This window comes from Telmatherina bonti (assembly GCF_933228915.1).
Source record: "Telmatherina bonti genome assembly, chromosome: 15".
NCBI lineage: Eukaryota > Metazoa > Chordata > Actinopteri > Atheriniformes > Telmatherinidae > Telmatherina > Telmatherina bonti.
The window spans coordinates 16,449,805-16,476,679 of NC_136613.1; the positions used below are offsets into that span (position 1 = coordinate 16,449,805).

The 26,875-nt window shown below is 38.5% G+C and overlaps 1 protein-coding gene across 1 annotated transcript; it reads left to right on the forward strand.

Moving 5' to 3' along the window:
- Positions 1 to 1,744: 1,744 nt before the first annotated feature.
- Positions 1,745 to 15,209, forward strand: cbsb (cystathionine beta-synthase b; the record flags this gene model as incomplete). The annotated part of the gene is made up of 14 exons (XM_079254675.1): positions 1,745 to 1,974; positions 2,747 to 2,853; positions 6,184 to 6,318; positions 6,455 to 6,534; positions 6,612 to 6,816; positions 7,780 to 7,871; positions 9,232 to 9,351; positions 9,452 to 9,536; positions 10,614 to 10,719; positions 13,274 to 13,351; positions 13,429 to 13,563; positions 13,858 to 13,966; positions 14,117 to 14,201; positions 15,064 to 15,209. The coding sequence occupies 14 exons, from the start codon at positions 1,745 to 1,747 to the stop codon at positions 15,207 to 15,209; spliced, it is 1,713 nt and encodes a 570-aa protein (XP_079110801.1).
- Positions 15,210 to 26,875: the final 11,666 nt, after the last annotated feature.

Sequence of the window (26,875 nt, forward strand, 5' to 3'; positions counted from 1 at the left end):
CTGGGATAGACTCCAGCTTCCCAATGACCCTTTAGTGGACTAAGCGGTTAAGAAAATGAAAATGTTTTTTTAAAAAAAAGTCTGGGTCAAAACATATCTCCACAGTATTTCAGTAAATAATGACTAATAAAATCTTTGTCATGAAATTTACCTGCTGGAAACAGGAGATACTTCAGTCAAGCCACTACATGGATGCGCAAGACAGTTTGTACATTTGAGAAGAATATTTATGGAATGATATATAAATGTTTCTTATTCAGAAGAGTTGTTGCTTTCTGAAAGCAGGTGAAAATGGGTGGGAGTCTAATATAGTGGACCTTTGTTGGAAAGTTTCTTGGGTCAAAATATTGTACTTTTCCAATGCAATGTGGATATGAATTTATTTAAAAAGCTCATTTAAGTCAGCAGCAAGTTGAAGCAGGTCTGGTATTTATTATTGTCTCAAGGACATAAGACATGATCAGAAACATTTTAAATGAATAAACTAGTCAGGATTTCCCATTTAGTCAAATAAAACAATCATTTGCATAGTTTTCTCCAGGAATTTACATGGGCGCAAATTATGGAGGGTTATGGGGGAGTCTGGAGCCCCCCTCATCACAACAACTGAGAGCTCTCCACCTCAGTATATAATTGAAATCATAGCCAAACATTTCTGTGTCACGCAATAAAATGCATCAAAACCACAATCATCAATGCAAAATTTATAGTTTCTATATTTGGAAAAAAGAAAAAAAGGCATCCCCCCTATTTTCCTTCAAAGTGGTTTGGTCCCCTGTCTAGAGTCCCCAAACCCCCACACATATTGGCCCTGGGAAAGAGTGCCTTTTGTGTTCACCCGGATTTGGAAGTGTGTCAGTGCTGCCCCACCTCCAGTGAGTAGTATTTTTCTTTTTCTTCAACCAGTAAACAGATCATAAGAGGATGCATGAAACAAAACTTCTTTGGAAAGGTTGCTAACTTTAACCAGGCTGCATTTTGTCCGTTGTATAAACTCAACCAATGCTGCCATGACACAGAGCAGCTATGTCCTTTCATATATGTCTGTGCACACTTAAAACCGTCATGTCTGTAATTTTCAAGCAGTTTGGCTTACTCACTTTGATTTTAAGCAATGCTTAAAAACAATTCATTACTGGGACAATTTTGTAACATTTCAATGTGCATGTAATGCTTTTTTTGTGTAATTCCTTTTTCCATTAAAATGACATACTTTAGTGTTGGTGTATCAGTATAAAGCATGGAGACATATTGGTCAAGATTTCATCAGTATGCATTTAGTATAGCAGCACTTTTCACTGTGTGATACTATATGTGACCATTGCAACATATTTATCTGTTGCAGAGCCATGCAAAAAAGTTGTAACTATGTATGTGTACCATTTCTTATTCTATAGGATATAGTGGAAAGTTGCAGCAAATGCAAGTAAAAATAATTTAAAAAAAAGAACCTAATATGCAGATCAGGATCACTTTCAGCTGAGATGGCCTTGGCAGATGGTGCACACTGAGTATTGTTGTAATACATAAAGTGTTGGCCAGATTTTAGTAGAGTGGCACTGCTCCATCTTGGCTGAATTTGAAAGGTTTTATGTGCATGTGTGATTTAACACTTGTCCCATCTCCCTGCAGGCCAGTTATGCCTTCTGTTTCTGGTACTCACTCAGAAGATGGTACTACTCTCTGTCCACATGCCGCTAACCTGATGCATGCAAATGTTACTCAAAATCAGAAGTCTTCAAGTATGGATGGAGATGCTGAAACTGCCACCAGCGGTTCCATGTTGTCTGCAAATGGAGACAACGATAATGAGGGAAAATCACACGATGAGAGTGGAAAAAATGGTGAAAGTGGGCTGAAAAACGTAGAAGGAAAGGCAGATCAGATACAATGGATACGGCCTGATTTACCCAGCAGATGCACCTGGCATCTTGGTGCTTCGATTTCAGAGTCACCTCACAGCCAACCAGAACGGTAAGGCAACACTGACAAGTAATGAAACATGCGAGAAGATCAGGAGGAAAGGGCAGCTAAAATAAGGGGAAAGGAAACATGCAGTATAAGTTAGCCTTGATATTACACAGCAGACCATCATTCGATTCATCACCCAGTCGACTCAATTTTTAGCTGTTTTGAACTGGAGTAAAGAAAATTTATGAAATTGAACTCTAGCTGTATAAAACTGATCATGTAGGAAGAGAGAAAAAAAACACGCATAGACAATATTGCTGAAGATTTAATGATTTCTATATAACATCAGCATCAAGGATAAGTCGAACTGCCATTTGTGAAAGAGTCCCAAACTGGATGTCCAAAAACCTTGAGTTAGCAGCTCTGCTAAATATATTTTTTTGTTATTATGATGGTGAACATGTAAAGTAATTTGGTTTTTGTTTTCATACGGCAATTAACCAGCAGACTGCAGGTCTTTTTGTGCAGCCATGATTAAAACCATTGTGTCAGCTGTGAAGTTATGCATGTTGGCTGCATGTCCACATTTTCCCACGCTGATTTCTAGGATGGATTTAGTCATAGTATGTAAAGACAAAGGCATGCCAAGTTGCATGCTTCAGTGTGTAGATACATAGCTATACTGTCTATCTTTATGTTGTATGCATCCCATTAATAGTACTAAAGAGAAAGAAGAAACAATGTAATGATATCACCGCAGAAGATAATGGTGACTCAAGTGATGATCAGAATATTCCCACATCTCTGATGTTTTCCATTTTCTCATCTGTTGCAGCACCGAGCCACCCACCATCCTTCCTAATATCCTTGGCCACATTGGACACACACCTCTGGTCCACTTGAACAAAATCCCAAAGGAGTTTGGGATAAAGTGTGAAATTTGTGAGTAAAAATAGTCAATTGTGACACATGCTCATACAAATCCATCAACACAGGAAAATATATAATTTCCTTTGCATTGAATTAATTTAAAACATAAAATGTTTGGGGTTCAATAAAACTGTTAAATAAATTTTGCATTCATCAGGGAGTAAAAGACAAGGGAAAAATTATGGAAAAAAGGTTGTGTAAAGATTAAAAACGAAAGAAAAGAAAGAAGTTAAAGGAGCATTTTAAAACTACTTAAGTGAACTTGTTGCAGGTACGTTTACAGTAAAGTTAGATAAGGTGAGGACTATTTATAATACTAGCGAGGGAGACTTGCACTGTAGATGTTCACTGCAGTAGTTATTCCTTTTTTTGGTCTAAACTTGTTTCTAGTTACAAACTCAACTGCTAAATTTTGAATACCAGCAACCATTGCCACCTTCTGGCAACTTGCTTGTTCCCCTTTGTTTGTGACTATATCTATTAATTACTGTTGCTGCCACATGACTACCACAGACTAAATTTAATCAAAAGTTTACAACAACAATAAAGTGATTTAATCTCATAATCTTAAAGAAATTACACATTTGTCTGAAGTCCTACATATATGCATGGGAATCATGGGCATTAATTATTATGTAGAAACCAACATGAACAGACAATGTTTTCAGAACAGAAAACTCTATAAACTCCTTAAAGCACAGCGATAATATCCTTCTCTGAAACATCTTTTCTTTTTAATTTTTTTATTGCATTTTTTTTTTTTTACTTTCACTGTATTTGCTTTTATAAACGTTTTATTTTTGTCTATTTCTTGCTTCTGATAATTGTTAAGCATTTTGGTTGTTTTCAGTAAATTTGATTATGAGAATTGGGGACATTACTTGGTTCAATGCGATGAAAACAAACCCTGGTTTAGTTTTGCCTGGATATGATTGGAGCTGACCAGGACCAGACTGGTAACAGACATGCCATCCTTGCTCACAAGGACTTCTTTCAGGGGGGCTAACATTAAGTTGATACATGCAACTGGAAAAGCTGTTGTTGGGTTTATCACTGGCTCCCTGTTACATGTATTAAGAAGGGAGTATCATGTAGCTTGTGGGCCTTCATTGGTCGCCCAGTGACTATTGGGGGTTTTGTTTGAGGAGCCAGCCCTCTTGTGAATGGGGAGGTAAAAATGAAAGGCTTGTTGTTTTTTGCTCCAGCAGAGAAGAACACACCTGTAAATGTCATGCAATTTGAAACTCTAAAAGTTTCAGAGTATTTGGTAAAGATCTCATCACTTGCTCTCACTTAGGAGCCAGTGAGGCTTGTGGGTGCAGCCAGTATGAAAGTACACAAGGCATCAATTTAAATCATCGAAGAAATGCTCTTTTTCTGTCACTGTAATTGATAAAAATCAGGCTTGTTTTGTTGACATGGTGAGACAGAGGGTATGTTGTTTGATATTTTGTGATTTATTGCTTTGACTTGAGTAGTTGCATCAGGTCTGCTTGAGATGAAACAACTCAAATACCTAGATTATTGACTGTCATGTTGGATTGCATGCTACAGATGGCTAAGCCAAGAGAAACCTTTCAGAGAGATCATTGCTTTGCGTAAACAAAAAAAGGATAAAAAAAAAAAAAGTTAGCCAAGGCATTGAATGTTCCTAAAGATACAGTTGGAAGCATGGTTGGCAAGTTTCAAGTTCAAGGAACAGAGGCTGCTCTATCTGAATGTGGCAGACAGAGGAAGCTATCAATGACTGCTACCAGATTCCTGAGATGGCAGGTGGTCAAAAACCCTCGACTGACTGCAAAAGACCTGCAGCGAGACTTGGTGGCAGCAGGCGCTGAGGTTTCAGTTTCACAGTAAGGCGTACGCGCACACCACACGTTGCCTGAACTCCGAGTCATACACCACTAATAACCTTAAAGCACAACAAAAGTTGTCTTAATACTACATAAATAAGATAAAGAGGTTTTAAAATGCTGTTCTGTGGGGCGATGAAGCAAAACTGGAACTTTCTGGATCAGCTGTATGTCTGGAGGAAGAAGAATGAAGCATATACTGAGAAAAACACCTTGCCTATAGTAAAGCATGGCAGTGGATCAGTCATGCTCTGGGGCTGCTTTGTTTCCTCTGGCATTGGAAACCTACAGCATGCAGAGAGCAAGATGGAGTCTATCAAGTATTAGCAAATTCTGAGAGAAAATGAGATGTCATCTGTGAGAAAGCTGAAGCTTGGACGTCATCGGACCTTCCAGCAGGACATTGATCCACATACCTCAACGTCTACTAAAGCTTGGTTTCAGAAGAAGTTTTTGGAAGACAATAAAGTGGCCATCACAGTTGCCCGATTTGAACATCACTGAAAAATCTTTGTTGGGATTTGAAAAAGGCATTGCTGCATACAAACCCTTTTGAACAATGGTGAACTGGAAACCATTGCCCATGAAAAATGGGCTAGGCATTCCACAGGCATGCTGCCAGAAGCGGGTGTCTGCGATGCATCATCTTTGCAGCAGGTCAAAGAAAAAAAAATGGAACTCTGCTAAGTACTAAAAATGCTGGTCATGAAGGGGTTAAATCATTTTGAAGTGGACATTAAAAGTAACATTTTCTGCTGAATTTGGAAAAACCACTGGAGACATTAGTTTTGACGATGGCTTCTCGTTTGATTTGTTTATTGCAAACAGCTGCTGGTTTGTAGATTGCAAATAAAGCTAGTTTGCAGGGGGAGGGATTGAATAATGTTGACTGCAACTGTATCCTTCATGTGGTGTGAAACTCATTTAATTACTGCTTTAATATGATTGTTAAAATTGAACTCAGAGTCCAAAATGACACCATGATTGCTGGCTTGATCCATGTTCTGACTGAAGCCGAGCCCTAGTCTTTGAATGCACATTGTTGTTTCCAAAGACAAATTATTTCAGATTCATATTTCTTTAGCTGAAGAAAATTCTGGCACACCCAAGTGTTTATTTGAACAAAGTATGAAACTAGAGCCCCCTGGAGAGGCAGTAATATGCTGGGAAACATGAGACCCATGTCACTGTAAGTAGAAGGCAGAAGGCATATATATTCATATATACCAGATATGTGCTGCTGTTTTAATCTATTAATCTGCTTTATTTGTTGTTGGTCAAACATGTAAGCATCAAGTTTCAAATCAAGATGCAGAAATTGTCATGTGTTATAGATTTACAGTTTATTTAGACTATTTTATGACCTTAAAACCCATTTTTGTCTGTATTTATGTTCTGCATTGGTGTTTCATACAGAGCCACAAGCAGACACTGACACTCTCAGTAATGCTGTGTTTTCTTTTGTTTTGGGTGGGGTCTACTTTGTTAGTGGCCAAATGTGAGTTCTTCAATGCAGGAGGCAGCATTAAAGACAGGATTGCCCTGCGGATGGTGGAGGATGCTGAGAGAGCTGGGGTCCTCAAGCCTGGAGACACTATCATAGAACCCACTTCTGGAAACACAGGTTACACAAGACTCACACATGCAATACAAGTTGTGGTTAGCAGATCAGAACCAGATCAGACGAGATGTTAATGACCAAGCAGAGTCATTTAGGAAAAAAAAGAAAGACAGATCTTCTTTTTTTGGGCTGCCTGCAGGTATTGGCCTCGCTCTCATAGCTGCTGTAAAAGGCTACCGCTGCATTATTGCAATGCCTGAGAAGATGAGCATGGAGAAGGCAAGTACCTCTTTATGAGTGTGACTTTTCATAAATTCAGTGTGGGTTCTTTCCTCTTGCTGATCTTTGTGTTTTAGGTGGATGTGCTGAGAGCTCTTGGGGCAGAAATTGTGCGCACGCCTATATCTGCTGCTTTCGACTCACCAGAATCTCACATTCGTACAGCCTGGCAACTAAAAAATAAGATTCCCAATTCACACATCCTCGACCAGTACCGGAATGCCAGCAACCCCCTGGCTCACTATGATACCACAGCAGAGGAGATACTGGAGCAGTGTGATGGTTTGTGCTTCCAACTCTGTGTTGGTTACAGTGTAAACATTCTCAACTTGTGTCTCACATCCTTAGATCTTTCATCACTTGCGTATTAGGACTTTATGAAACATCCAGGCAACAAGGATTGGGGAATCTTACCACAGCATCAAACCAAAATATAATCACAGTTTTTAATGTGTTTTGTTGAAACACTTTGTTTCCTGGGAATATATTAACATTAAAATTCAGGATCATATCACAGAAACTGGTGAAATAAAACCCAGGTAAAGTAGGACCATAGAAGTTCAGGACATTAGGAACAAGTGCCTTGGCAGTATAGTACCCAGAAAATACAACAAGATCACAGGCACTGAGGATATAAAGGATGTTTAGATCTTAAGTCTTTGGGAAGTTAAGGCCTTTATACATACGACTATGTAGAACCTTAGAAAGTTGGATCCTGGGAAAGTAATACTGCAACAATAGAAAACCATGGAGAGTCCAGCACCTGGGCTTAGTGATTAAATGCATCAGAAAAATACTGTAGGCCAAATATCAGCCATTTCACTCTAAATCATTGATGATGATTATTATTCAATTTGAATTCTTAATTCTTATCTGCGCAATTTGATAAACTTAAAAACAAAGAAAAAAAGGGGGTTAAATCCTGTGTGGCTTTCAGCAAAGTGGTTTGAGCTAACGCTATTGTTCAGTTTTGTTTCATTCTGTTCCTGTTCGCTGAAGTCCTAGCTTAACAGAATGGATGATAAACTGTAGTTGCTTAGTTGTAACTTTATTAAACAACAGGCAAAAACACATTGCTGCAGCCGACCCTAGCCCCAGTGAGAGACACTCAATATCGTCTCCCCTTGAACATTTAACAAGAAACATTTCAACCGTCACAAGTTTAACATTTGAACATGCAAATACTAAACAAGCAAGCAGTATTAAGTTTAACATGTGGAAGATAAAATACTGTTTTCATTGCAGGTAAATTGGACATGCTGGTGGCCGGAGCAGGCACAGGTGGTACGCTCACAGGTGTTGCTCGAAAGCTAAAGGAGAAGTGCCCCAATGTCAAGGCAAGGCACATATTTATTTGTAATGCAAAGGCTATTGAGCCTTTTTACATGTTTTGCCAGTGGCATTACTTAATCTTTTAATATAACAACAGGGTTTTAATCAGATACTCACACTACATAACCTGAATACATCAGTGACACCATTGTCTACTTAATCAGATGTGTTGCTTATCCACACAGCTTTGTCACCACTAAAAAGAAAAAGTGACTAATATTTAATTTTTACTTAATTTGATCACGGAAGAATGATGTCTCATGCTCTCTTAAACCATTCATTCATTCATTCATTATCCTATGCGCTTAGTCCGATGAAGCGTTGCAAGGAAACTGGAGCCTATCCCAGTAACCTTTGGGCAAAAGGCGGGGTACACCCTGGACAGGCTGCCAGTCCATCGCAGCTCTCTTAACCACTCTTTCACAATTTTTGAGCCTGATGACTCTCAAAAATACATGGATTGAATCACAATTCGGAATTTTCAGGTAGTCAACTGACCTCATTTTTTAGGTACATGATGCCAGTGAACCTAAACCTGATTGCCACAGCAACCACAGATCATAGCACTGCACCTACAGGCTTGTACAGTAGACAGTAGACATTATGGCTGCATCACTTCATCTCTTCTTACCCCGATGCTCCCATCACTCTAGAACAGGGTAAATCTGCTCTCATCAGACCACATGACTTTCTTCCATTGCTCCTGAGTCCAATCTTTATGGTCAATAGAACATTGAAGCCTTTCTTCTGGTTTCACCTCATGGATGAGTGATTTTCTTATGGCTACACAGCTGTTCGGTCCCAATCCCTTAGGTACGCTTCAAATTTTGTGTGTGGAAATGCTCTCACTTTGACCATTAAACATAGTCCCAAGTTCTGCTCTTTTTCTTCAGTTTGATTTCACCAAATGTTTAACTGGACATCATTCACAATTTTTTTCCAACCACAGTTCTTCCTGGAAAACGATTGTTCCCTATGAGACTTTCAGATTTTAAAAATGTGTGAGCCAGTGAACCCAATTTTAGTTATTTCTGTGACCTCCTTAAATGTTTTCTCTGCTTGAGTCATACCAATGATTTGACCCTTCTTAAAAGATTAACATTTTTTCCATGAACACGGGATGTGTCTTTGTGTTTGTGTTGGTTGTTTGGGAACTGCGAAGCTACCTTTTGCATCAGTTGATATTAATTAACTAGTTTCTCACTGAAAAGGCATTGCTGATGCATTAATTATCCAACAGGAGGTTCATAACTATTTGCTTAATTAAATCCAAGTGACATTTTTTTAAAATTTATTTTTTTATTTTTTTATTTTTGGTCAGGCAGTGTAATTGTTACCCACTTACTGCTCTGACTTGTTTTTTAGATAGTTGGTGTGGACCCTGAAGGTTCGGTTCTGGTAGACTCTGAAGATCGGAATGAAAAGGCTCATTTTGAGGTGGAAGGTATTGGATATGACTTTGTCCCAACAGTGCTGGACAAATCTGTGAGTATTTTAGTGCATTTTTAAAAAAAATCTATTTACACTTAGTACATGTTAAGCTAATCTGCTGCTCGCTTGTCCTCTCACTTTCAAATCTCTTTAGCTTGTGGACAAGTGGTACAAATCAACTGACACAGAAACATTCACCATGTCTCGTAAACTGATCAGAGAGGAAGGCCTTCTGTGTGGTGAGTGATTAATAGCTGATCTCACACCTTACACATCACATGCTGGTGCTACGGCAGGAGTCTTTTAAACACAAAAGTTACTCAATTTTAGACATGAACAGTTTCATAGTTGCATCCCGACAGCAACAATGTCTTAACCGTTTAACACCATGTGTGTCAAAAAGAAGACTAAATGTTTCTGAGACCTATCACATCACTCTACGGTCAAAAGTGTGTCCAAAACTCTGTTGTATAAAAACTGACGTTGTTGTCTTTCCACTGATGGACACCTTTTGCTCTACAATAAGTCTGACACATCACACAGTATTAATCGTTACATATACCTGTATATTGCATTCCTTCATTCATTTTCAATGCTGCATAATCCAATTAAGAGTTGCGGGTACTGGGGAACATAGCCCAGGAATCATCAGGCGAGAGACACCCTGGACAGGTTGTCAGTCCATTGCAGGGCGAACACAGAGACAAACAACCATTCACACTCACATTCATTCCTAGGGAGTATTTAGGGGGATCGATTAACCTAACATGCATGTCTTTGGACAATGGGAGGAAGCTGAGTACCTGGAGAGAAGCTATGCATACATGAGGAGACCATGAAACTCCACATAGAAAGACCACTGTTTGAGCCTCTTGAGGGAGGTCGAACCAGCAAACATCTTGCTGTGAGGCCACAGTGCTAATCACTACGCCACCCTGCAGTCCATTATATCATACTTACATAAATACATAACTATACAGTGACGGTCCCAGGTATCATGAACTCTCCCTAATTCCCAGTTTCTCTCTCTTAGCATAAAATATAAAAAAAATAAAGATTTGATGATCAAAGAATATAGAAAAGGGATCAGCAAACAAGGGCTTCAGTAGAAGTGGTGGGTCATACAGAAACATGGAAAAGGGAATACAAAACAGAATTCTTCATCTTTGACAGACATTATTCCAATAGCATCAATGCACTATTCATTGATGCTATTGTGTGAAACAGAGGGATATAGAAATGATCGGAAAAGCTAATTATGAATTTGCACAATCTACAGTATGTATTAATATATGTGTCTGCATCTATTGCTGCAGGTGGCAGCTCGGGTTCAGCGATGGCAGCAGCAATGAAGATGGCCCAGCAGCTGGAGGAGGGACAGCGCTGTGTGGTCATCCTGGCTGACTCTGTCCGCAATTACATGTAAGTTGCATCTCAATTTTGTACGCCTTAACAACCTATACTTCAGTGTTTGCGTAAATACACACACACACACACACACATATATATATTTATATATATATATATATATATATATGTATATATTTAGAGAGAGAGAGAGAGAGATACATATATGTATATAGTTATAGATTTATATATATATATATATATATATATATATATATATATATATATATATATATATATATATATATATATATATATGTATATGTATAGACACTACTCACAAAAAGTTAGGGATATTTGGCTTTCAGGTGAAATTTATGGTAAATGCAATATGTTCATGCTACAGTGATATAATATCATAAAAGTAAGACATTTAAGTAGAAGGATGCACTACTGATTTCCTCATCTCAAAAAATTCATTCAACACAAAAGGTAACAACAATGGTAGTTACACCACAACAAAAAATTTGAACGTCTCAATATCTCGTCATGTGCCCTTGAGCATCAATTACAGCTTGACAACGACGTCTCATGCTGTTCACAAGGCAACTTATTGCCTGCTGAGGCATGGCATCCCACTCTTCTTGAAGGGCAGCCCTCAGGTCATTGAAGTTCTGGGGTGCAGGGTTTCGAGCCTCTACACGACGGCTCAGCTGATCCCACAGGTTTTCAATGGGATTCAGGTCTGGAGAGAGTGCAGGCCATTCCATTTGAGGTACACCAGTCTCCAACAGCCGTTCCCTGATGATGCGGCCTCGATGAGCAGGAGCATTGTCGTCCATGAAGATGAAATTAGGCCTGTGCTGTTCATGTAGGGGCACAATCACTGGATTAATGATGTTATTCAGGTAGTATGGGCTTGTCACTGTACCATTCACAAAGTGTAGGGCAGTTCTGTACCAAGTGGACACCCCTGCCCACACTGTAACACTGCCACCACCAGAAGCTCGCCTGGTGACAACAGTGGCTGATGCATAGCGCTCTCCCTGACGTCTCCAACATCGTTGCCGGCCATCATTTCTGCTCAGTGTGAATCAACTTTCATCAGAGAACAGCACTGAGGCCCACTGGTTCCTCGTCCAGCGTAAATGCTCCCTGGCCCATGTAAGACGATGATGTCTGTGCCTGGTGGTGTGGTCAGGTACCCGTGCAGGTCGTCTAGCACGCAGACCACGCTGATGTAAACGGTTTTGAATGGTCTGACGTGACACTTGGGTGCCTCTCACCTCTCTTAAACGTGCCTGGAGTTGAGTGGCATTCATCATCTGGTTTCTCAGGGCAGTGTTCACAATGTAGCGGTCATCAGCACGGGATGTGGCCAAAGGACGTCCACTTCTAGGCCTTTCTGTGACTCTTCCAGTCTCTCGATATCTCTGTTGCAACCTGCTGATGACACTCTGTGACACTCCAAGCTCAGTGGCCACTTCTGTCTGAGAACGTCCTGTTTGAAGCATCGCAATGGCAAGGGACTGTTGTTCCATTGTTAGGTGTCGTCTTGGTCTCATGATGTCAAAATGTGAACAGCATGATGAGGACAACTGTTTAAACACCAGCTCTAATTGAACCAGGACATTTATTGGTCAATTCAAGGATCACACACCTGCCGTGATTTTTGCCGTTAAGCTCCTTGTTAGAGAACAGCAACTTGTGCAAAATTTATTGAAACATTTATATATATATATATATATATGTATGTGTATATATATATATATATATATATATATATATATATATATATATATATATATATATATATATATATATATATATATATATATATATATTTGTTTATTTATTTATTTATATATGTATGTATACATGTATTGTTTAATAACATATGAATAAAACTGGAAACAATGCAGGAAGCAATGCATTTGTAAATAAAAAAATTTAATAAGATCAACAGCATAAAATAAACACAAGGCTGCATGAACCAAAATGACATGGCAGCAGCTGTTTAAAGTTTAACCGGGGTTTATGAACAAATAGTGTTGGAAGCCAGGTGGGGGATTTTGCAGATGCAGTCTGCAGGCCGGAGTCCAAAATACCACCAAATATTAGAGACAGACCAGAAATATTCAGCTCAAAGCTGAACTGCAGTTGTGGTGGGAGTTGGGTTAAAGAGATCTGCAGCCGAATAGGATTAGAAAACAGGATTAACAAGTAGGATTAGGAAATACTTCACAAATAAGGGAGATTTAAAGAAAAAACTCAGCCGAAGCATAACAGTGGACTTGAATCTACAATCTAAGATAAAGGTTTTTATTCATAGCAGTGACAGATAGAGATGAACAACAGCTGAGAATCCAACACCTGCACCAGGTCCCACATGTGTTTAAATCCACACTAAAGGTCCTAACAAGTGACACAGAATCCAGTGAGCAAAATACAAAAAAACCCAAAAAACATTTTGTTTATCTTTTTCGGTATGTGAATAAATTTGCCAATGCTGAATAAGTAACTGAATTTCTCAAGTCTATATAGGAGCAAATGTGATGAAAACCTTCTGGATGAAAGCCTTCCTGACTTTGTCACTCTGTTCTCCATGTCTTATGGTTTTTACCCTCAGGTCAAAGTTCCTCAGTGATCAATGGATGTGTGAGAAAGGTTACCTCAGTCTGGAACCTCCGATAGACCTCCAACCCTGGTAAATAAATAAAAATTCATATAAAAACAGTCGTTCATCCAGGTGATTGTTAACACATTTGTTCTACTTTCTTGAAGGTGGTGGAACAGGACTGTCCAGAGTTTACGGCTGTCTGCTCCCCTTATTCTTCCACCGACCCTGTCCTGCCAGAAAACCATTGAGATCCTGAGAGAAAAAGGGTTTGACCAGGCCCCTGTCATCAGCGAATCAGGGTGCGTCTCTTCAAGGAATTCTCTGAAAAACTTTCTCTGAATATATTGCTGAGATGCCACATGACAAAACTGAAATTTCTGTCAGCCACATCAGCAAGGGAAATCATGCAGATTTCCACATATGTGAACGGAATTTCTTTAATCTAAATATGTTCAGTGTTAAGATTAATTCTCCAAATTCAAATCATAAATACTTTTCATCTAGAGCTCTTTCAGCAGAACAGGCCTCAAGTTTCTAAAGATAAGATAAACATGAACTGGAACATGATGGATGCGTGCCGTCTCATTCCACAGTGCGATCATGGGAATGGTAACTCTGGGAACAATTCTTTCCTTTGTGCTGGATGGGAAGGTCAAACTTTCAGATGCTGTGAACCTGGTGCTCTGCAAGGACTACAAACAGGTCAGTTAGAGTGCAGAAATGGCATGATGGACGAATGTATGGGTGTATGGATGGATGGATTGATGTATGGGTGGATGGATGGATAGATGGGAAATATGCCCCCACCAGTGACATGCGAGTAATTGTTTATGTCTACATGTTTGCTTACAGGTGCACCTAACAGACAAATTGGGGAAGTTATCCTGGATACTCAAGACAAACAACTTTGCCCTGGTTGTGCACGATCAAACCCAGTGTAAGAAACATTAGTTATTATGACTGCTAAATGTGTGTGTGACTGCTAAATGTGTATATATATATCTATATATCTATCTATATATATATATATCTATATATATATATATATATATATATATATATCTCTATATATATATATATATATATATATATATATATATATATATATATATATATATATATATATATATATATATATATATATATATACATATATATATATATATATATATATGACTTTCTGCTGGGTGAGTCTGAATGGATCTAGAAGGAGAGTTAGGCAGAGGAATAAGACGGTGATAAAACTCACTCTGACTCATTGCCAATAACTGGTGACTTTAACTTGCTCCAAGGTTGGAGCCCACCAACATCACCAAACAGCAGAGTAAGAACAAACAAGAGGAAATAAAAGTGGTAGGAATAAAAAAAAAAAAAATAAATAAAAAAATAAACAGACAACTGCTTTCTTTAAAAAAAAAAAAAAAGTCTTTTAACTAAGATTTAATATTTTCCCTTTTAATTTCATAAGTAAAATCAGACAGTTTTGTTTTTGAAGTCATAATGAACTCCCGTTTCTTTAACATTTTATTAATATGTGGCCTGGCTCCAAAGTTTTTAATCAGTGAGAAGATTTATGGAGAAGATTTTGCACATGCACATAAAACAGGTCTTGCGGGGGCAAATACAAATGTCCTATGAAAAAATTGTTCCTTTGCTAATTTCCTATTCTCTACTAGTTAGAGAAAAAGTTCCACAATAGATGAAGTAATTTCAATGCAATGAATTAAAAAATAAAAAAACATTAAAAAAAAGAATCCAAGTTGCAAAAGCTTTACTAAGATCCTCTGTTTATCTTCCAGATGAGGCTGATGGGTCATCTTACCAGAGACACGTGGCATTTGGCGTTGCGACAGCAGTTGACCTACTCAACTACATCATCACAAACGAGGGTCAGAGTCGCTCACCCTCGCAGACAACCCTTCCGGTGCACCAAGATTACATATAAAACCAGCATCACGCCAGAGAACTTTCTAACTGCTGTTTATTAGGCTTTTAATCAGCACCTGTAATCTAGTAGTGAAGCGAGAAAATACATTTGGGAAAAAAAAAAAAGGTAGGATATGCAGCAGGCGGCCTCAGCCAACAACTGAATACAAACTGTTATTAATATGCCCCAGTGTGATTATATGGTTTAGTGATAATAGATAATATGTAGCTCCTCGTAGCTCTAAACGCTCCATTAGAAGAGAAAAATCGTGCTTGTTTACTCTGCGTCTGGACTTTGGTATCAGACTTAGACTTTCTAGAACTTCCTCAGGAATATGGTGACTTTAATGTTTCCCTGTTAAAATTGTTAACATTTTTGTATCATGGTTGTATTTAATCTTCAGTGACTTTAGTCTTAGTTTAATAATAAAAGAATTAACCTGTGAAGTATATATGTGACAAGATACAATAATTCTGCTTTTGTTATTTTATCCTCATGTAACAGTCTTAACCTTTTACAGTGTAGCCACTCTGTACTAACTAGAGTTTTTAAAAAGAAAAGTCTTCTAACATAAAGTACAATGACCGAAAGTTTTGGTCTTGTCCTATTTTTGTTCGGTTGGATTTGAATTTTTTTGTCTGACAACTTTTCTGTGTTTCTATAGATTTGTTGAAATTGCAGTGACTTATTAGGTGAGCTCACATTTACAGGGGGAACTTGTAACTTTTTCCTTCAAAACTTCTTCAGATTTTAAGCATTTTTATCAGCTCTGCTGCCTGCTGAGTTTTACAGGATGATTTTAGCTTAAAAACATGACTATATCCAGTGATGTAGTCCAGAGTATACACGGGTATACAGAGTATAACCACTTCTTTTTCAGTCAGCAGTGAGTTTACCCACTTCTAAAGCATCTGTGATGCTGCTTTTACAATTACAAACATTCCCATGAATGTAAGTCTACCAAAAGCTCAGTTAATGATAGCAAATCCACTATGGTGCAGTTAGCCAGCAGCTGCATTAATATTAGCCTGAACATAGACATAATAGAGATGTTTATATGTCTAGCAGCCAGACGCCCGTTGCTACTCTTTTTTTTTTTAAGGGCAAAAAAATTGAGAGTATGCCCACTTTTTGAGGGACCATTACACCACTGACTATATCTATATATTTATCTAAATCTATTAAGACGTTTGTGAAATATTAAAAACATTTATTCTTATTAGATTTCACTATCATTCCATTTTTGATGTGTTATCCTTATTCCTCTACATGTCAGAGCTGGTAAAGCACCAGGTTCCTACCCACACCGAGCAGATATTGTATCAGCTGAGAAAATGTGCTGCTACAACGAGCTGTGTCTACAAAGTTAAACCAGGAGGTAAAAAACTAAACAAAAAAGGTTTTACATATCTGTTTGAAAGAAAAGTTGCAAGTTTAGCATCCGGTTTCAATCTATTGTCCACAAACAACACCATCATTTATTCCTGGGTGGATTTTTCCCTCCTTTTTCACATCTCCACTCTTCTTCACCAGCCTTTTCAAGCAAAGGCTGATTTTCCTTTACTGGCGATTCTTTTTATTGATGAAAAGGCAGAGGCAAAATGGCGGGGAATCAAACTTGCCCTACGTCTGTTCAACCTTTGAAACAGCGTGTGAAGCAGTATATTATGTGACCTGACAGTATTTAAGACCAATACAATGCTTATATGAACCCAAAGGTCTGCAGGCCCAGCTTCATATGTGCTGACAAAACAGCTTCCATAGATTCAAGGACAGCAGGAGACGCTCAGTCGATTCATCAGCAAAATATTTAAAAGAATATAAGATTGCTTACTGGAGACATGTTGAGAGAACTGTAGAGTTAAGAACCATTTAATTTGCAAAAATAGCTAAATTAATAGCTAAAAACTCCCACCCAGAAATATAACTTTAATCCAAATTAGGGCCACAGTATGCAATAGAAAATATTAAAACAGCCAGGGTTTGGGTTCTTATCAATAATTTCCACCACATGGGCCTGCTCAGATCACTCACATGGCAAAGCAAAGCGGAACTACAAAAATATTCTAGTTAGCAGGCTTAGCACACTGCATGCTAAAGGTGAAGATCTGACTTGTAGAACAGGAGTGCATCTCAGCTGGTTCAGTCACAGTGATATAAACAGTTGTATAAAAACATGTAGCAATTAGTTTTCAACATGTATAAATTTTGGACAGTTCCTAGTAAAACCAATGTTGATTCCAACTCAACATGGTAGTCAAGTTGGGCAGGTGATGTAGATGAACTGGCTCAGGCAAAGCAACCATCTGGCACTTCATCTTGTTCCTGCTGAGACCACAATTAAATGGAAACACTTGGAACTGCAGCTCACTGCCAACTTGCTCCACCACGGAAGAAACAAGGGCTGAATTCCTTCTTCAATATGGGGTTACAGAACACACATCAGTCAGGATTAATCAGGACACAGCTCCACCACAACTGTTCACACCAAAAAATCTCACCACACATCTACCAGGATCCAGACAAAGAGACACTAGTTGCCCACCCCTGTCCTCATAAAGGCAGGAAACTCTGACTCCTCTCTATAGAGGGCAGTTCTTTCCCCCTCCATGTTAGCCCTCACAATTACACTGCATCTTTTATGTGAGCATGAAGTGTATGTGTCTACATTTGTAGCGTTAAATGCATCCTCCTGCAAGCATCTGTCCTTACCGCTTCTTCCTTCCAGTGTGCCGTAGGAAGTGGGACATTCTTCAAAATGTTTTGTTTAGATTGATGCCTCTATCAAAGGCTGGAGGATGGAAGAGAGAAAAGATGAGGGAGAAGTTTGATAAATGAGACGACCCTCCCCCTCTCCACAGTAAGATCCTCTCATTTATCTAATTTCAGCCTAATCGTCTCCTCCTGCTTGTGACCCAGAAATGACTGATATGAAATATTATTTAGAGGTAATTTTAAATCCTAAAATGCACCTGTGGGGGGAGATGAAAGGGATGTTGGCGGTCGGAGGAGGAGGAGCAGAGGAAGCGACTGTAAATGGAATTACTAGTGATGCCTTCAAAGCATGGGTGCCTAATTTTGTTAAATGCTTCTCACCTTGTCTCCTCCTCTTCCATCCCAAGTGGAAGGGACTGAGGCGTGGGGAGTAGATGAGAGAACTGAGTGTTTGCAAATTGGGTAAGTATATGTGTAAGTATATGCTTTGCATCCTCACTTCTGCCATGCTGCCATACAAGGCTCAGCTACTCAGTGTTCTTGTTAAAAACCTGCTAAAAAAAAAAAAGGTTCCTCCTGCCTTTGTTCTTCCTCTAAATCTTTGTGATCCAACTCCTGACCTTCACCCTGCTCAGCTTAACTTCAGGCTCCCTTCTGTTGCATCCTTTAGTAAAGTTTTGCAGCCCCTGGCTCCAACACCTAACCCGGACAATTATTTAGCTTAGGCATCATGTAACTTGTTAATCAACTCTACTTTCACTGTTCTCTGGTCTCTGTGTCCAGTGTTAAACCTTCTCCTCCATGTGTACAAAGATAGAGAAGAAGTTAACCTCTTCTGAAATTCACAGAAGGATGTAATACATTGACCTGCTAACAACGGGTGGATGTAGCACAACCCATTGGAACCAGTTTTCAATGTGCAACTTGCACAGGTAATTCATGAAACACAGAAAATGGGATTTTCAGTGAAGCAGATTAAACTTGTGTACCCCACCTCTTGCCTGATGGCACCGTGGGTAGACTTCAGTCATTGGAAGGATGACTGGATGGATATATACTGCATACTGGCACAGCAGTCTTCAAGTATGTGTAGTCTCTAATCCAACCAGGAGGAGGCAGAAAGGACACATGCTGCTGAAAGACGGTGAGCAAAATACAAGACATTTTTAAGCACTTTGCTCTCAGCATATTCAGTACATTGTGTTGCAGTGAGATTCAGTCACCTTCATGCTGCCTTCAGTCAGAAGGAACACTTCATTTTCACCCATTTACAGTTTAAAGCTTGCTCTGTTTATAATAGTTACTCATAACAGGTAGAAGAGCTGGTCAGAGGTTAAAAGGACATGTTTATGTGGGTAAAAATCTCAGAAGTGACCAACTAGGACAAAAAAAATGGAGGAAATCAGTTCATAGCATAATGTAGACCAGTTTTTCCCAATCCTGGTCCTCAGGCGCTGCTTGTTCCACTGTGTTTACATATTTCCAGCCCACCTGATTCAGATAGATTAAGTCTTCTTCATCCTTTGTAGAAGCACAGTGAAGACCAATTAATCTGGATCAGGTGTGTTAGAGGAGGGAAAACATAAACACATGTAAAAGTGGAGAATATATTGTGACTGAGGTTCAGTAAATTAATTTTAAAGTTATTTTTGTGATCCTGCTTAAAAGTTTTACTACAAAAGCATAATATCTGAGCTATTTGCATGTGCCTTAATAGGCCGAGACCCTGCAGCTCGGAGCTAAAGGCACCTCCATCCATAGCTGAAGTTAACATGTCTTCTTTGTTGTTACATGTATATTGTGTTTTATATTGTAGGAACATTTTATAATTTAGTTTGATTATTTTTACTACTTCCCCCTATAGTCCTATCTTAAAGTCTTTATTATTTGTTTTATTTCTATAACTAGTCTGTGTTCCATGTGCCACGTTGCACCATTGCATCAAGAAACATTCCTAGTTTGTGAAGCCTTTCACTGGCAATGGCAATAAAACTAATTCTTACTCAGATTCAGTCAACAATATGGTTTCACAACAACCTTAAAAAAGAGACTCCAAAAGTTTTAAGGCTCATTAAAATGAGGGGAAGTGAACACAGAATGTCAAAGCAATGACCTCGGTCCTAAAAAGGGCCAGTATGTGATCAAACATCACATTTAAATGGTTTCACACACATTTTCTCTACAAAGAAGAGCACAAGAAAAAAAAGAGAAGCGTCATGCTCCCATCTCCCAGCCCTCTCTCACACTATTTCTGATTCATCAGAACGGATTTACTTTGTCATCACACAATCATTTCCCGATGAAGAGCTGTTTCAAATAACAGCTCCGATGTCACTGAATACTGACTTCTCATGGAGATGATACTTACTGGAAACTGGAACCATCAGCTCCATTATTAAACAGGGCCACTTTACATGGCGGGCCACTCATAGTAAAAGCATGCAGCATGGATAACCACAGACGTCACATCATGCTGTCACCAACTGTCCTGTTTGCCTCAGAAAGTCTTCTGATCTGGCTTTTTTTTTCCCTCTTTAACTTCAGGCCGGTTTAATGAATTCTTACACACAGGACCATGCACATCCTGCTACAGTCATGTCTTTATTTATTTACATTCTAACTTCCCTCTTGCATTTTTTTATTTTGTCTATAATCATATCTGTTTGATGGGGACAGAGAGCTGCCCAGATCTGACAGCTCTTTGACGTAACAATGAAAATGAAACCACTTTCTGAATCAACAGGTCATCTATGTCACATATGGCTGCCAGTGTGTGTTACTGGCAACAAAAAACAGCTAGTGCGTTTGAATGAACAATGACGCAGGTCCATGTCAATTCATCTCGTCCATTCAAAGCTCCGCCTACCCGAGAACAGCAGAATCAAAGGTTAATGATTTGCTTCAGGCTCAGTGTTTTGAGTATTCAGCGAGCAAGGGTGAGCTTTAAGCGGCTAACAGAGTCTTTTGCAACCAGTTGGAGAGTTAATGTAATATCATGAGCAGAGGGGGGGCTGTAAAGACCTTCAGGAGCTGAGCCTGAGTTTATGTCATGATGGGGCATTTTTTATAGGACAAATCTACAGTCCATCTGTAGAGAGACATGTGACATTACAGAGATTATTCTATTGTGTCTGGACCATCACTGTCTGGCTGACCTTAATGTAATCTGGGAAAGGGTGATGCAATGTGATTATACTTTACCTAACAGGGTCATAAGGATAAAACAATAAAGGTTTGTAATGGGTCAATGATATTATAGCAATGGCAATATAAAAACCAATCCCCATTTTTCATTGCCAATAAACAACTAAATCATTTTTAATGAATGTCTCTTTTTTAGCACTTTTGTTGGCTCATTTTCTTGCCAGATGACACTGATATCATTATACCATTTGCATATTATTAACACCTGTCTTATACTGTGTGAAAGTTTCATCTTAAACATTTCTTTTTTAATCCTATAAAGCCAAACGTATCATATTTGATAAATACAATTTCTGAGACATTTTGCATCACCTTATAAACTTTACCTAAAACCCTGTTGTACACCATATAATACTGGTCTCCTGCCCCCCAGTGGATACCAGTAAGCAGAAGATAACATTGCAAAAATTTTGATCGATCACATGGTAATAAATATTGAAAATACCATAAAATAAAGGATATTTTTGGGCCAAATAAAAGACTTTAGATTTAAAAAAAAAAAAAAAAAAAAGGCTTTTCTGGCCAGGGGTTCCAAGGTTGGGCTGTAAAGGGTTAATACAATGTCAAATTCACATCATTCTTAGTAGTTACCAATCTGGTCTAATGGTTTCCTTGCTAGCTGCTTTTCAGACCATTTAACCCCAACCATTTATGATCCCCTTCCTGTCCTGTTATTTGCCTTTTTTGTTGACTTATGTGAAATCTACAATGTCTACTGTCTTTTTGTACCAGAGGAACCTCATCAGAAGTCTTCATCACCTCCTATTGGTGCTCATCTACCACCACACTTCTGGCTTTTCCCATCTTATTTCCTTTCCTTGGTCATGTCACCACTCAACTGAGATGAAAAATTATTTAATCACCAAGCCAAATTTTTCTAAATTAATTTCTTGTACGACAATTGATTTTATTCCACCCTTTAATGTAATTTGTTGTTGAACTGCCACATGTCAAAAATCTCCCGTTTTCATCAAGCACTTAAGTTCAACCAGTCAGCAACTAAATGAATCAGGCCATGTTCTTATTTGTTGATATGTTTATTCGCACCTTGGAAAAACAGTACAGAGACAATTATAGTGCATGAAAACTGCATGGGAACAAAAACAGTTTTCTGCAAAAGCTAAGCATATAAACTAGTTATATGTAATCTGTAAACTGTTTTGTAATTTTAGTCTTTCTGATTTTTTTTCCTTCTTCCGCTGAGTTGTCAACTTTTGGTGGCTGACGACTTTACGAGATAACGTAGCCACTGTTCAAACAGTGTCAGGTGGTGGCTACATGCAAGAACACACAACTCTGCAGAAACAGTGTCCATGGTTTCCACAGCTGCTCCTTAGGCCGTGAACATAATCTTTGGTTAGGGACATTCTGTCTCGGAGTGATGCAGAAAAACTGGTTCACGCTTTTGTTACTTCGAGACTAGATTACTGTAACTCTCTATTACTGGGCTGTCCTAAATATGCCCTGAAAACCCTTCAGCTGATCCAGAATTCTGCAGCCAGAGTCCTGACCAGAACCAGCATGAGAGATCATATTTCTCCAGTTTTAGCCTCTCTTCATTGGCTGCCTGTTGAATCTAGAATAGAATTTAAAATCCTTCTCCTTACATATAAAGCCCTCCACAACCAGGCACCACTATATATCAAAGACCTCATTGTTCCTTATATACCAAGCAGAGTACTTCGTTCGCAGACTGCAGGCTTACTTGTGGTTCCTAGAGTCTCAAAGAGCCGAGCAGGAGGCAGAGCCTTTGGTTATCAGGCCCCTCTCTTATGGAATAAGCTCCCAGTTAGTGTTAGGGAAGCAGACACCCTCCCCACCTTTAAGACTAGGCTGAAGACTTATCTTTTTGATAAGTCCTATAGCTAGGGATGGTTAGCATCCCTTAGTTATGCTGCTATAGGTTTAGACTGCTGAGGGACATTTCCTGATACACTGAGCTTCTTTCTTTTTCTCTTTATCTCTTTCTTTTACCCCCGCCCCCCCCCCATAACAGTGTTGCATCATTAACATGTATGTCTCCTGTCTCAGCAGGTCTCCCTGGCCGGGAGTAGCAGTTCCTGTTGTCTGTTGTCTTTCTGTCCTCTTCCCCCCACACAGCAGAGGCAGATGGCTGCCTGTCCTGAGCCGGGTTCTGCCGGAGGTTTCCTTCCTGTTAAAAGGGAGTTTTTTCCTTCCCACTGTTGCCAGTGTGCTTGCTCAGGATGGGAGATTGAGTTGGACTCAACTCAATCTGTTGGTTTCCTTATATAGGCTGTTATGAATTGGCCTTCATTATGTTTTCCCCTCTGTCTGTAAAGCGTCTTGAGATGGCATTGCCATGATTTGACGCTATATAAATAAAGTTGAATTGAATTGAATTGAATTGGTTGATCCTGAAAATATTTTGTTCAGTTATAGTAAATGTTTGGGAAAATTCCAAGCATATACTATGCTAAATATCAGTGGTGGGAAAATCAAATAAAAAAATAAAAAATCTGGATTTTTTTTGCTTCACAATTTTAAAATCGATTTTTTGTTAAAAAAAAAAAAAAAAAAGAAAAAAATTAAATATTTTAAAACAATTCATAATAAAATTTTATTGTCATTTTTAATCTACAAAAATCATCAATATTGAAGAACTGTGAGAATCGCAATTTAGATTGAATCGGCACCTAGAAAATCGGAATCAAATCATATCAGGACAAAAGCACATCGTCACAGCCCTACTAAATATAGTTCAAAAGGTTAAAATGTGACTGATGTTTGGTAGACATATGTTCAGTAATGCGGGAAGGCATATTAAACTTAGGTTTTCATTGGTCCAATATTACACAGTTACTATCATGAAGGCATGTAGTATTTATGTTGGAAATCTTCTGTCACAAGAAGACCAAGGATATTCAGTGCCGGAGCAAAGGAAAAGAGTGGTCACTCCAAATATGGATTTGATCGACTATTGCTCTTCTGAGTCTCAGTGTAATACTATAAAGGTATTTTAAAGCCCCAGTATGTGAGAATTACTCCCATCTAGTGGTGCGCTATTTGAACGCAAACAACTGAGCAACGCTCACCTTGCTGTTTAAGCACATCGTTACCGAAACCAAAGAGTCACAAATGTGAACAAATCAGCATCTTGTGCAAGCTGGAGTGTACCGCCAGGTGATGGGGTACAGAACATAATATATTTGGCGCCAAACTACTGCTAATAGCTAATGTCACTGTGTGAAATCGTGTATGTTAGAGAGGACATCAACACACAGCCCCCTTGGCAAATCAGATGACATAAATTATGAAACACGTAGAAAAACTCGGAAAATATGGCTGAAAGAAGTGCACAGTGGCCTGCTGGTATGACTTCTGTGAAGACTAGCAGCAACTGGAAACTGCTGCAGCAGTGCTTTTCCACTGTAGGCTATCTAACAAATTAGTGTGTCTGCAGCTTTACATAGCAAGCAACAGTAAATTATCCGACTTAAACGGGAGGATAAAGTAGTTGCTGGACTACCTGCCCTGTTTCTAACATAACGGCAAAATAAACTTCACTGTTAGATTGAATGAACTTACCTTTTCAGGAGAAAGTTGCATCCGTTTAAAAGTCCCTTTCCCTCATGAATTCTCTCCATCTGGTAAACGCTACAGACTATCATTTTCTGCTGTTCATTATCTCTTTTTTTTTTCTTAGCCATTTCTTCCTCGTGGGCTGAAAGTATGGACAGTCCTCCAAAACAGGAAGACGAATGATCCGCTGCTGTCTTTGCTTGTCCTCCTCAACAACAAGCAGGGCTTTTCTGATAAAATGTATAAGGCTAACACGTTTGTTCTCTTAAGGCTACCCTATGCAAAGATGGCGATGCAACATGGCAGCCATCTGTTGGGCTAGCCGCCACCTATGTATTTATAAATAACTCATTCTAAGCAATAAGAACACCTTCGTTTGGACGTGGTTAGACTTCTGTAAAATACATGTTTATGAAAGCAATACTTGATTTTTGCTTGTAGAAAGCCACATTGTATACACCGTAATGTACCTTTAAATTTTTAAAAAAAGATTAACAACATACCAAGAAACATTTAGAGCAACTTACCAATGAAAAAACAACAATGAGTACTCAATCTATTTAAAGGAAATACTGCAAATCATTAAGAAGCACAAGAAAGTTTTTACAGTGGGGAGAGAGATGTCAGTCCCAATAACACTGAGAGAAGCAAAGTATTTGAAAATAGGAAATGCCTGGTTGAGTTTAGTGACTTAGTGTAGAACAAGAAGTCATTAACTTCTCAGAGGGGAGACCACACAGACGTTCTCCACAGTAGCTGAGGAGAAACATGTTGAATCACATATAGCCTGATTATTCTTGGGGTATCTATACTTTATATATCTATATAGAGTATTGTTGGTTTTGTTTCTTATTTATTGGTTTTTTATTATTATCAATTATCGCTTCTTTTTTTTTTGTTTGTCTACTAATACAAATCAGTTGCCCTCACTGATTCATACAGCTAAGCTGATATTTAGTTATATTCTAATGAAAGTTGTTGATAACATGCCTTTTGAAGTTGGACTCTGCAGCATTAAAATGCTTAAAGTTATGTGATCCGGGCCATGAAACACATCCTAATGCTCATACATGGTCCTTTAAAATATTTGCATTGCACTCAAATGTGTTCATTTTTCATCAGAATCTATGTGGCTGAAAAAGTGTAGTGTTTCCCAGCTGTTTCAGTATTAACATTCTGATATAACATTATAGTCATTATAACTTTTAGAAAAATATTATTTTGGGGAGTGCACTGTAGGCTCCGGTGCCACAGGTAAAGCATTCCTTTTTAATGGTATTTTTCACACTTGCATTACTTTTACATTTTTACTTTAAGTATTTTTTAAAATCAGTACTTTGACACTTTTACTCAAGTAAAAAAATGAGTTGGTACTTTTACTTCTAGAGAAGTCTTTTTAAACCTGAGTATCTATACTTCTACTTGAGTAATGAATGTGAATACTTTTGACACCACTGATTATTAGTTAGATTCAAACTATTTGTATCAGGCTGACTCTGGCCTCATATATTAAATGGGATCATCCTTCCTTTTATACTGTCTGCATGTTATGATTTTAAAATCCCCTTTGATATTGAATACATTAAGGGTTAAGCTAGAATTTGTTATGTTTGTTATGAGGGTGGGACTCTGCAGTTTTAGGGTTGCAATGTGTACACCATGTGGGTGTGTGTGTTCCAGGGATCCAGCTGACAGTGTGCAAAAAAGATAATGGATAAAAACACTATTTACAGCCAGGATATGACCAAAATAGCATAAACTGCTTAGCAACTTACTCTGACATCGCACTCTAACCACTGGTATCTTTGCAGTGCTTAAACTTTAAGCTAACTCACATCACTACTTTTTGAAAACCTGAGCATCAAAGTTATGGTATTATATTATAAAGCTGTTGGTATTTTGTTATCACACTATAACCCCCTTATCATTGTGTCCACCTGTTTCTCTGCTGTCTGTCTCTCATGTTTGATTAAAAATCAATGATGTGTAAAATATGGATTCATTTCTCTGATAAACGGCTAGATTCTCCGTATCTCACAGCTCCTGTTAATTGAACGTTTATTGGAGTGTTGCATTCACAAGACATTATGCATGGATTTATACCTGAAAAAAGTCTTAAAATGAGCCCAAATATAATTAAAGAGGAAAAAAAAGACACAATTAAGACAAGCCCAAATATAATTAAAGAGGAAAAAAAGACACAATTAAATGCCCCGTCATTACAA